The 14414-nt window shown below is 54.1% G+C and overlaps 6 protein-coding genes across 6 annotated transcripts; 1 reads left to right on the top strand and 5 right to left on the bottom strand.

The window, feature by feature from the left end:
- Positions 1-154: 154 nt before the first annotated feature.
- Positions 155-883, bottom strand: G647_05413 (uncharacterized protein; the record flags this gene model as incomplete). Its single annotated transcript, XM_008729744.1, has 3 exons — positions 155-400; positions 452-586; positions 641-883. 3 exons carry the CDS (start codon positions 881-883, stop codon positions 155-157), a joined length of 624 nt encoding a protein of 207 aa, XP_008727966.1.
- A 2495-nt stretch (positions 884-3378) lies between these two features.
- G647_05412 (uncharacterized protein) lies at positions 3379-4188 on the bottom strand (the record flags this gene model as incomplete). The annotated part of the gene is made up of 1 exon (XM_008729743.1): positions 3379-4188. The coding sequence occupies one exon, from the start codon at positions 4186-4188 to the stop codon at positions 3379-3381; it is 810 nt and encodes a 269-aa protein (XP_008727965.1).
- An 888-nt stretch (positions 4189-5076) lies between these two features.
- On the bottom strand, positions 5077-5808 carry G647_05411 (uncharacterized protein; the record flags this gene model as incomplete). The annotated part of the gene is made up of 2 exons (XM_008729742.1): positions 5077-5579; positions 5643-5808. The coding sequence occupies 2 exons, from the start codon at positions 5806-5808 to the stop codon at positions 5077-5079; spliced, it is 669 nt and encodes a 222-aa protein (XP_008727964.1).
- Positions 5809-6964: 1156 nt separating this feature from the next.
- Positions 6965-8297, bottom strand: G647_05410 (uncharacterized protein; the record flags this gene model as incomplete). The annotated part of the gene is made up of 2 exons (XM_008729741.1): positions 6965-8164; positions 8220-8297. 2 exons carry the CDS (start codon positions 8295-8297, stop codon positions 6965-6967), a joined length of 1278 nt encoding a protein of 425 aa, XP_008727963.1.
- A 528-nt stretch (positions 8298-8825) lies between these two features.
- On the bottom strand, positions 8826-10307 carry G647_05409 (uncharacterized protein; the record flags this gene model as incomplete). The annotated part of the gene is made up of 1 exon (XM_008729740.1): positions 8826-10307. The coding sequence occupies one exon, from the start codon at positions 10305-10307 to the stop codon at positions 8826-8828; it is 1482 nt and encodes a 493-aa protein (XP_008727962.1).
- Positions 10308-11105: 798 nt separating this feature from the next.
- G647_05408 (uncharacterized protein) lies at positions 11106-13601 on the top strand (the record flags this gene model as incomplete). Its single annotated transcript, XM_008729739.1, has 2 exons — positions 11106-11504; positions 11553-13601. The coding sequence occupies 2 exons, from the start codon at positions 11106-11108 to the stop codon at positions 13599-13601; spliced, it is 2448 nt and encodes an 815-aa protein (XP_008727961.1).
- Between the last annotated feature and the right edge of the window lie 813 nt (positions 13602-14414).

The following is a 14414-nucleotide window of genomic DNA, read 5'->3' as shown; positions in this document are numbered from 1 at the left end:
TCACTGAGCTGCCGAACGGACTCTGCCTCATCGCCGACATCACCATACAGGCGGCAGCGAAGAGGAAAGCTGATTATTGAGACACTTTAGTCTCTGCGTCAGGCGTACCAGTCGAAGGGTTGGGTATCAATGGGTTCAGATAATCTGGTGGTTCCTATGCACGTTGATGTTGAGGCATCTGGGGCATGCCGCCATACTGGCCACCCTGATTTTGTTGTTGCATCTGCTGGTAATACATAGCTTGTTGCTGTTCGGGAGTCATGGCATAGCCAGTATGAGGCGCGGCTCGGGGAACACCAGCGGCCGGAGGCATCGGCGGAACATCTTCGGGCGAGGGAACATCATCAGTAGCATCAACACCATTCTCATTGCCGGAGGGTTCGGGAGCGTTCAAGCATGCCTGGAGAAAAGTAAGTGACAGGCCATAGAGGACTCTGGTTCTAACACATACCTGGATGAGATTCTTGCCCTCGGCTTTGGTCACGAGAGGTTGCAGCTTAGGGGTCGTGAAGGTGTAAACCAGACCAGTCTCTGACACGACCAGCAGAAGCACTTGAGTGCCGGTAAGGACGGACAGTTCGTATGCCTAGGCGGTGTGTCAGTGACGAGCTTCGCCATTCAGAGTCATGACTGCGCCTACCTTCTTCATGATGCCGGCTTTTCTCTTGGAGAAGGTGATGTGGCGGCGCGACTTGTCTTGGATGAACTTGATCTCGATTTTTCTGCGTTCTCTTCCGCCTTTCTCGTCGTCATCGTCATCGTCGTCACCTGCCATGGACGCTCGGGGTCTCTTGGTGCCTCGCGAATCGACTCCATTGCCCGCGAGGTCATCGCCGGGAGAAGGATGGTCAAGGCCACCAGAGGGATCGGTGATGTCCGCCATGATATGTCGTTGTGAAATAAACCGAGTCTGACGACGGCTGCCGAAAGAAGTTAAGTGTCAATAGACCAAACCGGAAGTTGGTCGACGGATGGACTACCTTTTTAGAAGTGGTGCAATCAAGTTGTGCAGAGGCAGCTGCACTGGGTCAAGGATCTGATTGGGAAGTGACTGTCAGTAACGGCAGCAAGTGAAGAGCGCAGAATGGTGAAGGAGGAGGAGCAAAGCCATGCATTGGATATTGAGAAACACTTCACAAACACGTACTCGGGAAAGTGCAATTCACGGGGTGCGGCAGGCGCAGGTACAGGCGAGGATCACACTTGCACCAGGGCAATCCGGGGTAAATGACGAGCACTGCAAAGGCAGCAGGGTCAAGCTTTGTGGATTGGAAGGGGATGTGCAACTGTCAAACTGCAAATGGACAGAAGTGGATGTTGGATACAGAGGAAGTAACCACTTTCTGTATGGGCTGGAGAATGTGGTGAAAAAGGGTATGGCGGGCAAGGACGAGCTCGAAGTCTGAAGGAGGAAAAGAAGTCGAAGGGAGGACCAACTGAAAGAGGGGCGGCAGTCGTCGGCGGAATCCAGACGGCAAAAACAGGTGGGCTGGTGGGCTGGTGGGCTGGTGGGATGGAGCCTGGTGGGCCACGTCTGCAACAGGTGGTCTGAGAGATGCCGGGTCTCGCTGGGTTGCAACTGAAGGCCGCCCTAGGTGTTGGTGCTGGCCAATGGTCGACAAGTTACTGATGACAAAAACTGGGGTCTGAAGCCTAGTCTTGGCGAGGACCCGGTGGAGACTCCACCTGTTCTGTTGCTCACTTTGTCCGGTCTCGAGGTGGTCTTGCTCAACTTCTGGCGAACAGATCCCCCGGATAGAGAGGTGTCGAGAACTTCCATTTCGAACAAGGGTGGATCGAGGCGCCGTTCTTCCAGATTCATGTCGGCTGCAGCAGCTCTCGTGGAACAAGGGGTTGGTCGTGTCGAAAGACGTCCTCGAAATGAATGATGGGAGAGACGATCCTCACGTTTTCGGTCGAGTAAACATGCAAAAAAAGGAAATCCGAGCGAGAACAGGACGCCGTACGTACCGATTCAGTGACAGACACTCCCAGAAGTGGAAGTCCCCAATTGAAATCGACACAAATATTAATGCGTCGAGCAGGAGAGATGGTCGATTCAGTGGGATTGAGTGGACAGGCAGAGTGGCCGACAATCGACGTCGAGGTCCGGGACTTGGCGGCTGGACACCCAACAAGTACCAAGGCTGGGTACCTGTGCACAGAAGGTACAAGTGATACTCGGATGAGCCTTCGAGGAAAGGAGCACTGCGAAACGCGTTGCGAAATGCACTGTCACCGTTCTGTCGCTGTGCACAGGGCGGGCAGACAAATGGACGAGAGAGGAAAGGGAGTCGGAAAGGGCATAGCGGCAGCTGCCTGCCTTTTGTAGACAGAGGCTGCCGGACACTCACTGGCAGCTACGGGGCCAAAGCGGCTGTAATTGGCTGTGCACAGTAGCGGATCATTCTTTCCCCGACTCTTCGCAGGTTCAGCACAAAAATCCACTGGCTGAACCAAAGCTGGGCTCGCAGTGGTCAGTTCTGCCGGAAGCCCACTCGAAGCGCGGCCCACCCAACTAGGCCCAGTCGCTAGTTTGCTCCTGCGTCTCTCTAGCTTACCCAGCAGGCTATCACTCAGGCTCACGGGCGCGCTGCTGCACTTTGATCACGGGCTGCCACTGCGGCTGCACACAAGTGCTCACAGGGTCGTGTTTTCCAGTCTTATCCGGGAGCAGCGGAAACTCTAGACGCTCCTCGAACGACGCGCTTCACAGAATTCGTCTCTGTCCTGAATAGCGGTCTCCTGTGTACTCGCAAATACTGGGTACACTCAGATCTCAATCTCCAGCGGACCTGGATCCCTTCCAGCTGCTTCACCCAGGGCGATCTCTTGCTCGACAATTTCTCCCCCTCCACCACCCACCCCAGTTTTCCAGCCCGAGGCTTGCTCTCTAGCGCATCCCAGGGCTGGCTAGCCCCAAGATTAGCAACACAGCCCCAAAGACCAGCTGATTCATCACCGCCACCAACCACTGTGCACTCCGTGGCCCTCCAGCTTCCACGCTTCCCACGTTATCCGCATTGCATAGCCATCAGGAATGTCCGGGAACTAGTGGCAGAAGAACACAGTAAGCTCGCATATAACGCATAACATATCACATCGAAAGGCATGACACCGACTTATTCTGCTTTGCACTTTATACCTATATCTCCACATCTGCTGCCACTGTACTCGGCCCGGTATTCGGAGTCCACCGGCATTGCCTACTGACTGAGCGGCACATCATCCTCAGTCATCCTGTGCGGCAAAACTGAGCCAAAGAGAGCTTTAGAAGGACATCAATCAAGTCCTTTGTCTGATGCATGACAGCCTCGTGGAGTTCACTTACTCATCGGCAATGTCCTACTCCGTATGTATAAAACAATACGATGCAAATCATGGAGGAATCTCTTTGCCTTGCCAGTCCCAACACCTTCCCCCACCGCTTTCTTCGAGTCCTTTGACGACCCTGAGCAACCTTTCCGCGGCGAACTCGGGACTGAATAGCTTTTCCTTGGGTGTGCTTTCCCAAAATTCCTTACTCAGGCTAGTTTTGACCGTCCCCGGATGGAGCCCGATGCACGTTGCTTTGGGACCATTCTTCATCTTCAGGAAGATATCGGTGCACTTGACGAGCTGGCCCAAGCCTGCCTTTGACGCACGATAGCTGTACCATCCACCTAAGCGGTTGTCGCCTATGGAGCCGACCCGGGCACTCATCAATGCCAGTACAGCCGGATCGGGAAGACCCTCCTCTGGCTCAAGGGATGTTGGTTTTCGTGGTAGGAAGCCGGCGAAATGCTTCACGAGCATCATGGGTGCCAGGAGGTTGAGCTTCAGTGTGTTCAAAGCCGACTCGTACTCTATCTTGTCCGGTGCCTTCTCGGGGACCAACATGCCAGGAATCATGAATCCCAAGCGCAAGTGCGCGTTTTTGTCCCTGGATCTGTCATTATATCGATCTCTGCAATATCCTGCCAGCTGCTCGATGGACGGTTCGGACAGGACGTCACACTCTCGAACATCCAGCCTGGCTGCTTGTTCTGGTGACAGCTCAAGTGATGCAAGCAGGTTCTCCTTGACCCCCGGTAGGTCTGATCGTACTGTTGCGACAATCGGGACTGTTGGAGGAAGCGTCCGCACTAGATGGCGCGTCAACGCGAAGCCGATACCTCTCGAGGACGGCGTGACCAACGTCCACGCCATTTTCGACCCGTCTTCAGGCTTCGTCGGGTTCAGTCAGTCACAGTGATCCCACGGACCACCGCCACCATGTCATATAGTTTCTTGCTTGCTCCCCCTAGTCACACCACGTCGCTCGCCGTCCAAGAGAGCCCCTGCTTGGCGATATCGTTGGCCGGGGTAGGAGCACCAGCCTGATCACATTGACAAAATGAAGCAAAGAATGTAGAAAATACGAGTAGCCGTCGTGCCTTGGTAGCTCAATCTACATACGTACAGTACTTATTCCTACTTTGTCTGGACGAGGGCAGATTTGCGAGGCGGAACATGACGATGTCGATAACCGATGCTGATCGACGCGCTGGACGATCAGCGGCGGCAACTTCCAGGCACGAGAAAGTCAAACGGGCCACAGGGCGGTACGAGCACACACTCACGACACTCACGTCCTATGACTTGCGCGTTCAATAGAAATGTAGTTTCCCCCGATTTGAAAAGGCCCTGGCTATTGAAGTAGTCGAATCGAGTGACAAGTGATAACTCGTAAGCGGCGAGTGAAAATGACTGAGTCGATTCATCCATCATGAGTTCCACATACACATGTAGTGTTTGTATAAATTCTAAGCTGACCATTCCGAACAACGTGCATGGTACATTTGCTATCCCTCCCACATTTCGGATTCTCAAACATCGCGGGCTTGCCAGACTCTTTCTATCTGCGCAGTCCCGATTCTTTGCTTGTTTCGATTTAGAACACAATTCTTGTCCGTGAGTCTGCCCATCCAGCCTCCGCTGGGCCAGGGTGACCATATATCAACCCCCTCTCTACAGCCTTCCTCTGCTTCAGTGATGCCGACACCTCGCCCCAGATCCCAGACTCCAAACATCCCCCGTCACACGATCTCTACCCGTCTAGATGGGCCCGAACCCCCGTTTCTCGTCAATGAGTCGGTACCGCTCCTTCTCTTTGCGATCCTTGACCAGGCACAGCGCGGCCAACAGTAACATCATGTCCACGGCGACAAAGCCGAAGAACGTGGTGAACACCACGTCTAAGAAACTGTTCGCAAACACCCCGAATGGCGTGATGCAAGGGCCCAACCTGGCAGCCGTCGCCGCACTGACGCATGTGTCATCCTTGATAAACAGCGCCGGGTTGCTGTAGCCGCAGCACTGGAACTTCGCTTGCAGCATGGTTTGGATGGCCGGGGTTTGGCTGTTCCAGATGGGTGCGAGGTTTTTCCTGGTCTGTAGCGTGGAGAACCAGATGTCAATGCCGATTGCGAAGGTTAAGAGGGAGCAAATCACGACGCCTGTGGCGTGGAGTTTCAAGTACGCGCGGTTGCGGTTCATGAAAAAGGCGGGCACCGAAAGGAGGAAGGTGATGAACATGATGACCGAATTGACCATGCTCGCTAGACGGGTCGTCAGTAGATGTTTATTAAGAACCCTCTGTGTGAGCAGTGAATGTTCCTTACCTGTCAGTGGACAGTGGTCCAGCAGCAGGTTCGAGGCGATGTTGTCCACATTGGTGTTGTTCTTGATGTTCATGCGGGTATACAGGGGGATGAACAGATGGAGGCCTGCGCACAGCAAGAAGATGATGTCGAAGACGATGAACACAATGAGGATTTTGTTCGCCATTGTTGCTGGTGCTGCCACGGCTCCTACTGCGGCCCTGCCGACGTCGCCTCAAGTCGTCAAGCTCGATGCGTTCGATTCTTGTCGTTCAGATGTATGTAATGAGCGTGGAAGGAATGCTTCGTGAATGCAAGGAATGGAAGTGAGAGACGAGACCTGCTCGCTGGGTAGCAATGGCACTGTCGAAGTGGCCGTGAGCGCGTAAGGAACTTGGCGTAGAGAAAGGGAACGGCGCGAGAAATGAATGCGGGACAAGGGAAGAAATGGGAGGGAGAGATTGAAACGCACAGCGCAACAAGACGAGATAGCGACGACGCAAGATGCGCGTGTAGGGAGACTGGAGCTTTGTGTCAGGGGAGAAATGGTTGGTTGTGGTGGCAGCTTCATCGTCGTAAGGAGGCGCTCGAAGCGTTTCACATGGGCTCCACTGGGAGCGTTTGGGCGCTGCGGTCTAGACTGCTGCAAGGTCCTCTGCTAGTTTTTGGGAGCGTCATAATTAGAAGGGAGCTGTTGGAGGGCAGCAAGCACGAGGCAGAATATGCAGCAAGACCGGATCTACACAGTACACTGTAGGTCACGGGCAGCACTGAGAATATGTGTAGAGACAACAATGTCATCGAGCAGCCACGCAGCCTCGCTTCCTGCAAAACTACCTCGGTGTCACTTTTCTCCGGACCGGCAACCTGGTGCCACGCTGGCCGCGCCGAATACTCTGTACTGCCTATCTTTGTACGTGTTGACACTCTGATCAATGTGTGAGAATCCATCCCTACATCTACACGTCCTTACAATCTGGAAGTACGAGTACTGTGTAGTCGAGGCTGGCGCAAGGGCGGCAGAAGCGGTGGAGTCTGAACGGTCGATTCTGCGGTATCCACCTTGGCAGCAACTCCGCTTCACATCGCAGAGGCAAAGGGGCCACCTCTTTCGGTGGTGCTCCCTTAGCATACGGGGCTTCTGGCTTCATTTCTACCTTGCTCGATCTCCGGAGCGGGCTGTGTTCGCGATAGTGGTACCAATACCTGTCAGAATACAACAGTCCACAATATCATCAAATAAAGACCAAAAGTCCCCTTTCCCTAATGTACAAGGACCCGTTTTCACTGAGGCCTGGGACCTGTCAGGTCGAGTGTTCAGTGAGGTATCAAGGTTGATAGGATCATCCACAGCCCATTGATGTCAGAGAGCGGTTGCGGGCTACGGGCGTCAGCTCGCCGCTGGGTTGCTCCGCTGCCCTCGTGATCATCATGGCCGGCCAATCGAGCTGCTGGTGCCAGACGTCGGGTATTGACTCTGTGATTGTTTCGAGCATGTATTCGGCCCATCCACTGATGAACCAAGTATCTTCTTTTACGCTCTCCCCCCAATGGATGAGGACACAATAATGTGCGAGGATGACCATAGCCTCAGGTTGTTTCTCGCTGAGGAGATCAAGAAATCTCGGTGGCAGATTAATGGGCCAAACAAATGTTGCCAGGACTGTTCCTTCCCCCCTCGTCTTCAGCAAGGACGCTTGAACGAAAGTGCTGAGAAGAGAGTGGATGGCGAGATCAATAGCTTGCGCCGTCTCCTTATCGTGCTCTGGTGAATTGCACACTCGGAAGAGCTTTGTTATCTGGTCCGTGTCCGGAAATCTGTACGCGGCCGTGGTCTCCATATGAGCCATCTCATCCAAGAGCGGCTTGAGAAAGCTGCACCGTATCGTCTCATGGTGCATGTTGAGCACGATGTTTGCACCCCTCAGCAGATAGAACCAATGGAGCACGTCACGTGTGAAATCCTCTGTCTTTTCCTTTGCACTGGACGCAAAGGCCAGCACAATAAGCAAGCATGAGAAGGCGAAAAGGGCATGGCAGTTGGTTTCATCGACATGCGCCAGGGTCTCTTGAAACTCTGTTAGCCCAAGACTCTGATGCCTCGTCCCAATGAGCTCGTATTCCGCCTTTCTGTCAGGAAAAAGATAGGCGAGATGAAAAGCCGAGACGGCGAGGATGCCTCTGAGGAGGAATTCGTGCTTCAACCCCAACTTCACCGCATGTACTTGCCACAGCGCTTGCGCTTCGGGAGTTTGTGAATTGGCCAGGTCGAGGGCAACCACACTCGTGAAATGGTGCATCAACCGGAGGTCAGTCACGTCCAAGTCGGTCGTCTTCTTGCTGCTCACAAGGTCGGGCTGCTGGAAAGGATCCACCACCGGCTGTGTTGGCGTCCGTTGCAGTCCGCTGCTGATAGAGCCCGCTTGGCTCGATTGTGTTCGTGTCTCATTGCTCGGCGAGTTGCTTGCCCCGGGAGTCAGGGAAAAGTCGCAGATTATCTGGCGGCGCTCGCAATTGTTGCAGACTGGATGACTCTCATTGCACTAGGCATCAAGTCAGCAAGACACAGTAAGGCGGGCCGGGCAGGTGTAAATGGACCTTAATGCGCCGGACCTTGCACTGAGAGCACCCGTTCTTGCTTTTAGTATGAGAACGTCGCTGATTCTTTGGCGGCATGAGAAGTGCGGGACTCTAGCGAAACTCCGATGTGCGAGTGCTCAACAAAGCGGGAGCTGTCATGACAACAACAGAGAAGTCATCAATGTTCAGCTGAGGATGAACTGAGGAAGTGGTCTGTCCGGAATCTACACGGAAGCTCTAGGCCGGGGCTGGAAGAGTGGTCTTTCTTGGCTATATTCCTGGGCGCATATTCCAAGAAGTCAGAACGACAGATTTCATAAAATGAGAGGCGAGCGCAAGAGATTGACAGGAGAAGTCGTTATTCTTGCTCACGAAGGAAAGCTGATGAGGATTTCAGGCTCCCGAGATTCACGACTCGTCGGCCAATCGAAGGCCGGAAGAGTCTGCATGATGGGATGATGAGTCAGCACAGGCCTCGCCTGACAACTCGGTGACAACCACCACGCAGCGAGAGGTATCTGACAACAGCCCACGGCTTGCGGCTCATGAGCGGCCAGCCCAATGGCGTCCGGTTGAGGTGAAACAGGGCATTAGACTACGCGGCCCATGATAACGGACCCTCATCTACCAATTTCGGGGTCTTCGTGCCTTGTTTTCGCGCTGCCGTTTCTCCTTAAGCACCGTCCTTCGTCGCAGCTTCCAAGCTCGATTGTTGTCAGCTCGATTCTCCCAGAATTTCTTTTCAAACTCGCTTTGAGTACGTGAAGGCGTCTCAGCGGGTCGTTCCTTAGCTTTGGAAGCCCGTCCATGTGTTCGCGGTTCTTCATCCTCCTCCATGTCCTCATCTCCTGGGAGTCCTGAACTGCCATAGCTGTTGAATCTGCTTGGATGAGCCGTGTCGGGCGTTGGGGCGGCGCTGCGGAGACCCCTCGAACGATACTCTTGGGAGCTGAACGGTGTCAACGGGACGACCTCCTCTTCCTCGACATCGTCAGCATTCTCGGCATCGAAGAAAGAGAATGACGTCGAAATCTCTAACGATGGCTTTGCAACATCCTGCGAAGCGGGATTTTTGGGTTTCTTGAAGAGTGCTTCCAGAGGATGCACTTCTGGCCCCTCGTTCGTCTCTGCGAAGTCAGATGCTGGCCGCGGTGAAGTGCTCTCGTGTGTTTCTTCTGATTCTGAAGCCGAAGAGGAGCCTGAACTACTTGTCTCATCGTGGGAATCGACCCCAGCAGGCTCGGCAATCTCTTCCGCTTCATGAGACTCGTCTTCGTCTGATGAAGACGAGGATGTCGCTGAGGATTGATCCGATGTTTTCGCAAGTGTGCGCAGCGAACGAGGCCGTGGTTCGGCTATCTCACGCAGCTTAGCCGTGCCCGGCTTCTCGGTCTCAACCACTTGGCCGGACTCATCTAGCCATCCTTGGCCCTCAACATACTGCAGGTTACCCTTGATGCCCAAGCCTACCTCTTGTTTGAGGAACGAAGGTTGTAGGGTTGACTTCTCGAACTCGTGTACTGTGTGGTCTCCATTCTTCTGCCCTTTTGGCCTGCCCTTTTCTTTCTTCTTCGTTCCCAGATCAGATTTGTTGACGGGCAATCTTGTGCGAAATAGAAGTTCGTCCTTGTCTGTATATTTTGAGGTCGATGATTGAGTTTTCGGCTTGTCCTTCTTGCTTGACCTAGTAGACCGTGCCTCCGTCCATCCACGCTTAACTTTGCGGCCTGCCGGCAACTCATGTCCTGCAACGACATTGTGTTCCTGTTTCGACTTCTTCGCCTTCGTCGCCTTCACCGGGGCAGTACCCTTCGGTTCCTCTCTTGCCGTCTCTTCTTCGGATTCTTCGATGCGCCTTCGCTTCTTCGGCCGCGCTTCTTCAATCTTTATCTTCTTCCCTTTCAGGATTGCTCCATGAAGCTTTTTCTTTAGCTTCTCACCTTCCATCCTAGGGAGTTCAATATACCCGTAGTTGTTCTCGGGAAAGGTCTGGATGCTATGGTAGGAGATGCTGGAGACCACGTCCAGCAGATGTGGCCCCACAACAACTTTCGAGAGGTCGGGGCTGAAAGGTGTTATATGGAGTCGCATCAGATCTGAGACCATGGCGAGAGCATATCTGACAGCACGCGCCTTCAAAGATGGCACAAGAGCAAGCGCTGGAATGTCTGGCGGCTGCGTTGCACGCTTGACGAGGTTGGGGCCAATATTGGAGATTCAATTTGCACGCCTAAGGCATGCCAAACTCGGGTGGTTTAGGCACACGAGAACCTTTAACTAAAGCTTGACGGGAGGGGGAAGCGGGGCCTTCAGCCACAGTGCCGGCTGGGCCACCGGGCAACCCTCCGTATCGTAATCATTTGAGCCCGGATGGCGCCTCTCAGATTCCCCTCCGTGCTCATTACGCATTGCCGAACATCATCCTCAACCGTCCCTCTTCTAAGCACCCTGCATCAGGTGCAGCACAGCAAGGCACAATAAGGCTTGACGTCGAGCCACTGTGCCAGGAACTTGGCAGGCCTGTCTCTTGTCCATCCGCTGCTGCATCAACTACTACAATATCTTACTGCGTGCGTGGACACAACATATCACATCTGTGTGAGATCACGCATCATTCCACACCCATTTTTACATCACCCTCATTGCTCCTCACGAGCTATTTCTCATCGACTCTCAGCATCCTCCTTGCCACTCCCTCTCCCGCTGATCGCTCCGCTCTATCCGGCCCGTATATCGATCGTATTGTAGCTCACCGGAAAGCTGCTGGATCAACTTCCGCATGCAACAGAGGATTCAGAACCTCCCCCGGAATTGCAGACGAGGCCTAAAATGTGGCAACGAGTAAGCAGTACTGGTGTATCTTAACAGCACGAGGTTGTCCATCGATCCAGACATCGATCCATCATGGGCAACTCTCAGACCAAAGAAGCACGTGGCCACGGCTCCTCCGGCCCTCGGGTCACTGACAGTGCAAGCCCATCCACACGGCCAGATGGGCAACCGAACGGATCAGAGACTTCCCTGCGCCCCGGACATCCGTCTCGACAGCGGAGATCCAGCCGACCTGACTTTTCTTTCCTCGGCATCGGCGGAACCAGTGATCAAGATGCGACCTCGCTTGAACAGCGTCGCGAGACAAAGGTGGAAAGGGAGGCCAGAAAAGCAGAAAGGGAGAGAGCAGCCAGACTCAAGGAGCGTGAGCGCAGTATGAAAGAAGAGCATGTGGACGGCGGATATCTCGTCACTCAAGGCGTCTATGTCGGTGCAGAGGACTTCAACAAGGCAGTCGTCCGGCAGCTGATGGTAAGCACGTACCTACTGGGGAGGTGAGCGATTGCTGATACCATCTAGATTGAGCGACGCCTGGCTCCGTTCTGGAGAGGACTCAACGATTACTCGGAGTCATGGGCCGAGCATCAGTTGATGGCTGCCGCTCGAGGAATGGCCATTCCTCCAGCCGACGAAGTGCCTCCCGAGCTCGAATACCAACTTGCCAAAAATGTCACCAAGGATTGGAATAAAGAATCCGCCCTGAAGAGCCTTACAGTGCCAATTGGGGGCAGGTCGCAGTCCTTTCAGTCAGATAGTTCTGGCCCGTTGTCTCCTACTCTCCACTCACTCCCACTTCCGTCTCCCGGCTCACCTCCATTATCTGGCTCACCAGGTGGCACCACGTTCAGGGCTCGTGCAAAAACATTGGCATCCTTAGCGACTTCATCACGAGGTAATTCTCACACGAATATGACCCCTAGAGAACTCCAACTGCCGCACGATCCATTCGTCAACGGCCAGCCCATCGAGGTCTACCTATACAAGGACGCATCGGAATGCCCGATTTGCTTCCTATACTATCCTCCATATCTCAACACGACTAGATGCTGCGAACAGCCGATTTGTTCGGAATGCTTTGTGCAGATCAAGCGACCTGATCCTCATCCACCGGAACACGAGCAACCAGATCCGAATGCGCCGCCCGTGTCGGAAGCGGAGCGCGAAGCGCAAGCGGACGGTCTACTTGTCTCTGAAATCGCCACTTGCCCCTATTGCAAGACTCCCGATTTCGGTATTACCTACACACCGCCTCCTTTCCGCAGGGGGCTTGCTTATGGACTCGGATCTCAGCCATACCAAGTCACGTCGGCCATGTCGTCTCAAACCTCATTCTCTTCGGGGAACTTGTCGCCTGGGCCTGGCCGCAGACGGGGAACGTCTTTGTCTGCAAATGCTCCAGAAGTCATTACGACGGACAAAATTCGTCCTGACTGGGCGAACAAGCTGGCTGCCGCTCGCGCACACGCTGCTCGACGGTCCGCCGCAGCTACGGCTTTGCATACAGCAGCCTACCTGATGAACGGTCAAGCCGCTGATCCTCGAGCCTTTGCCGCCTTTAGTCGCCGTGGCGTGCTAAGGCGGCCGACTTTGGAAAATGGTGAGAACGGTCCCAGCGCAAGTATGAGCGCGCTTGCTATGCTGGCAGAAAGACATGCACAGCGCCAGCAAGAAGCTGCCAGTGAGACCCGGGCTAGCGCGTTCCTGCCGCCTCCACGAGGCAGTAGCTCTCGGCGAAGTCGAATGGATGACCTAGAAGATATGATGATGATGGAAGCCATAAGGTTGAGTCTTGCCTCTGAAGAGGAGCGTCGAAAGAAAGAAGAAAAAGACGCCAAGAAGGCGGCGAAGAAGAAAGACAAAGAGACCAAGAAGGCCGAGAAAGCAGCTCGCAAGAACAGTCTTTTCACCGTGAACTCTAATGGTAGTAATGGGGATGCATCGAGCAGCCAGATGGAAAGGTCACAAAGCAACCTTTCCTTGGGCCAGGATGATGATTCCACAACTAGCAAAGGCAAGGGGGTCGAACGCAGCGAGACGCCGCCCGTTGACGGAGCAAAACCCGAGGACGAGCCTCCGCGGCCATTCTACGTCCCGGCCTTGTCGCTTTCTGGGACCGCCAGCCAGGAGTCTGTCGCCAGCTCTATTCCGATACCTACGGCGGCCGAACCTTTCAGGCGGTCCCATCTGCGGCAGATGTCGAATGCTTCATCAACATCGTCCTCATTCGTTGAAGCGGGCCCTGCGGCAACATTTCCGGGTACAGGAACGCCACCGCCGGGGAGCCTGGAGCCCATGTTTAATTTCAGAAGTCTTGCCGCTATGATCGGGGAGGACGAGAAAGATAACGACAGTGCTCACGTTGAGAATGCTACACGCGATCAATCACCCAAGACCCGGAAGTTCTCTGAAGACGAGAATCCCTTCAGGACGGATGAGGATTCGAGCGTTGATGATTTGAGTCGCGCTGCGTCCTCAAATGCTGATTCGAAGCAGCAGGATAACTTAGGTACGGCAGAGACAAAAGCACAGCCTGTTGTCGAAGCATCTGCAACGGTGTCACACCTATGAACAGGGTCTCCCCAAGATCTGGAATCCCAAGGGATAGGGTTAACCGTTGGCTAGCGGATATGCTGATCGCAGGGCTTCAAGTGTCTGGTGGCAGTCGGATCAAGCTATGCCCATATGGCTTCATTACTGGTTTCACGGTGCTTAAGATAGAGGGCGGCGCATGTTACGGCACTTACGGAAGGTACTGGACGACCACATCAACCGGTCTCTGAAAGACACGGTCAACTACGGGATCGGTCGTGCCAAAGTGCCTAAGGGAGCAGTGCTCCTGGAACGGCTCATTCGCTGGCGGCGGCAGCAGGTTGAAAGCGACGTGCGAGTTCGAAATAGGTCTATAGATTTTGACGGATGTCCAAGAACGCTTCCATGCTCATTCACACAGTACACCCAATCCTAATGTTCTGTTTTCAGGCACCGAACTCCGACGGCCTCTGTTTGAGCCTGGCCTCATAGAAGATGATTGGCTCAAGGCGCGTCGCGACTACCTGTTTCACTTGAATGCTCAAAGGAGCATTTGCTGTGTTGGCTTGCGAGGCCGCATCCAATCCTTGACGTGTTGACTGCTGGACGGAAGCCGAGCCCCTTTGATGGATTCATTTCGCTTGTCGTAGGCAAATACTACTGAGAGTTGAACTTGTGTTTGAACCTTCGTGTGTGCTTGGGGGGCTGTCACTTCAAGCTAAACTTGACAGTGCCCTTCCACTCCTGCTTCACCGTCTACTATCTCGATTTTGAGCAAGGCAGCTGACAAGTCCTGTTCATATACGGCTTCGACGAGTGCTTGTACATCTCGAGCACGAGACTCCAGAATGC

This window comes from Cladophialophora carrionii (assembly GCF_000365165.1).
Source record: "Cladophialophora carrionii CBS 160.54 unplaced genomic scaffold supercont1.4, whole genome shotgun sequence".
In the NCBI taxonomy this organism is placed as follows: domain Eukaryota; kingdom Fungi; phylum Ascomycota; class Eurotiomycetes; order Chaetothyriales; family Herpotrichiellaceae; genus Cladophialophora; species Cladophialophora carrionii.
The sequence above is the reverse complement of the archived record's forward strand: the minus strand, read 5'-3'. Positions and strand labels throughout refer to the sequence as shown.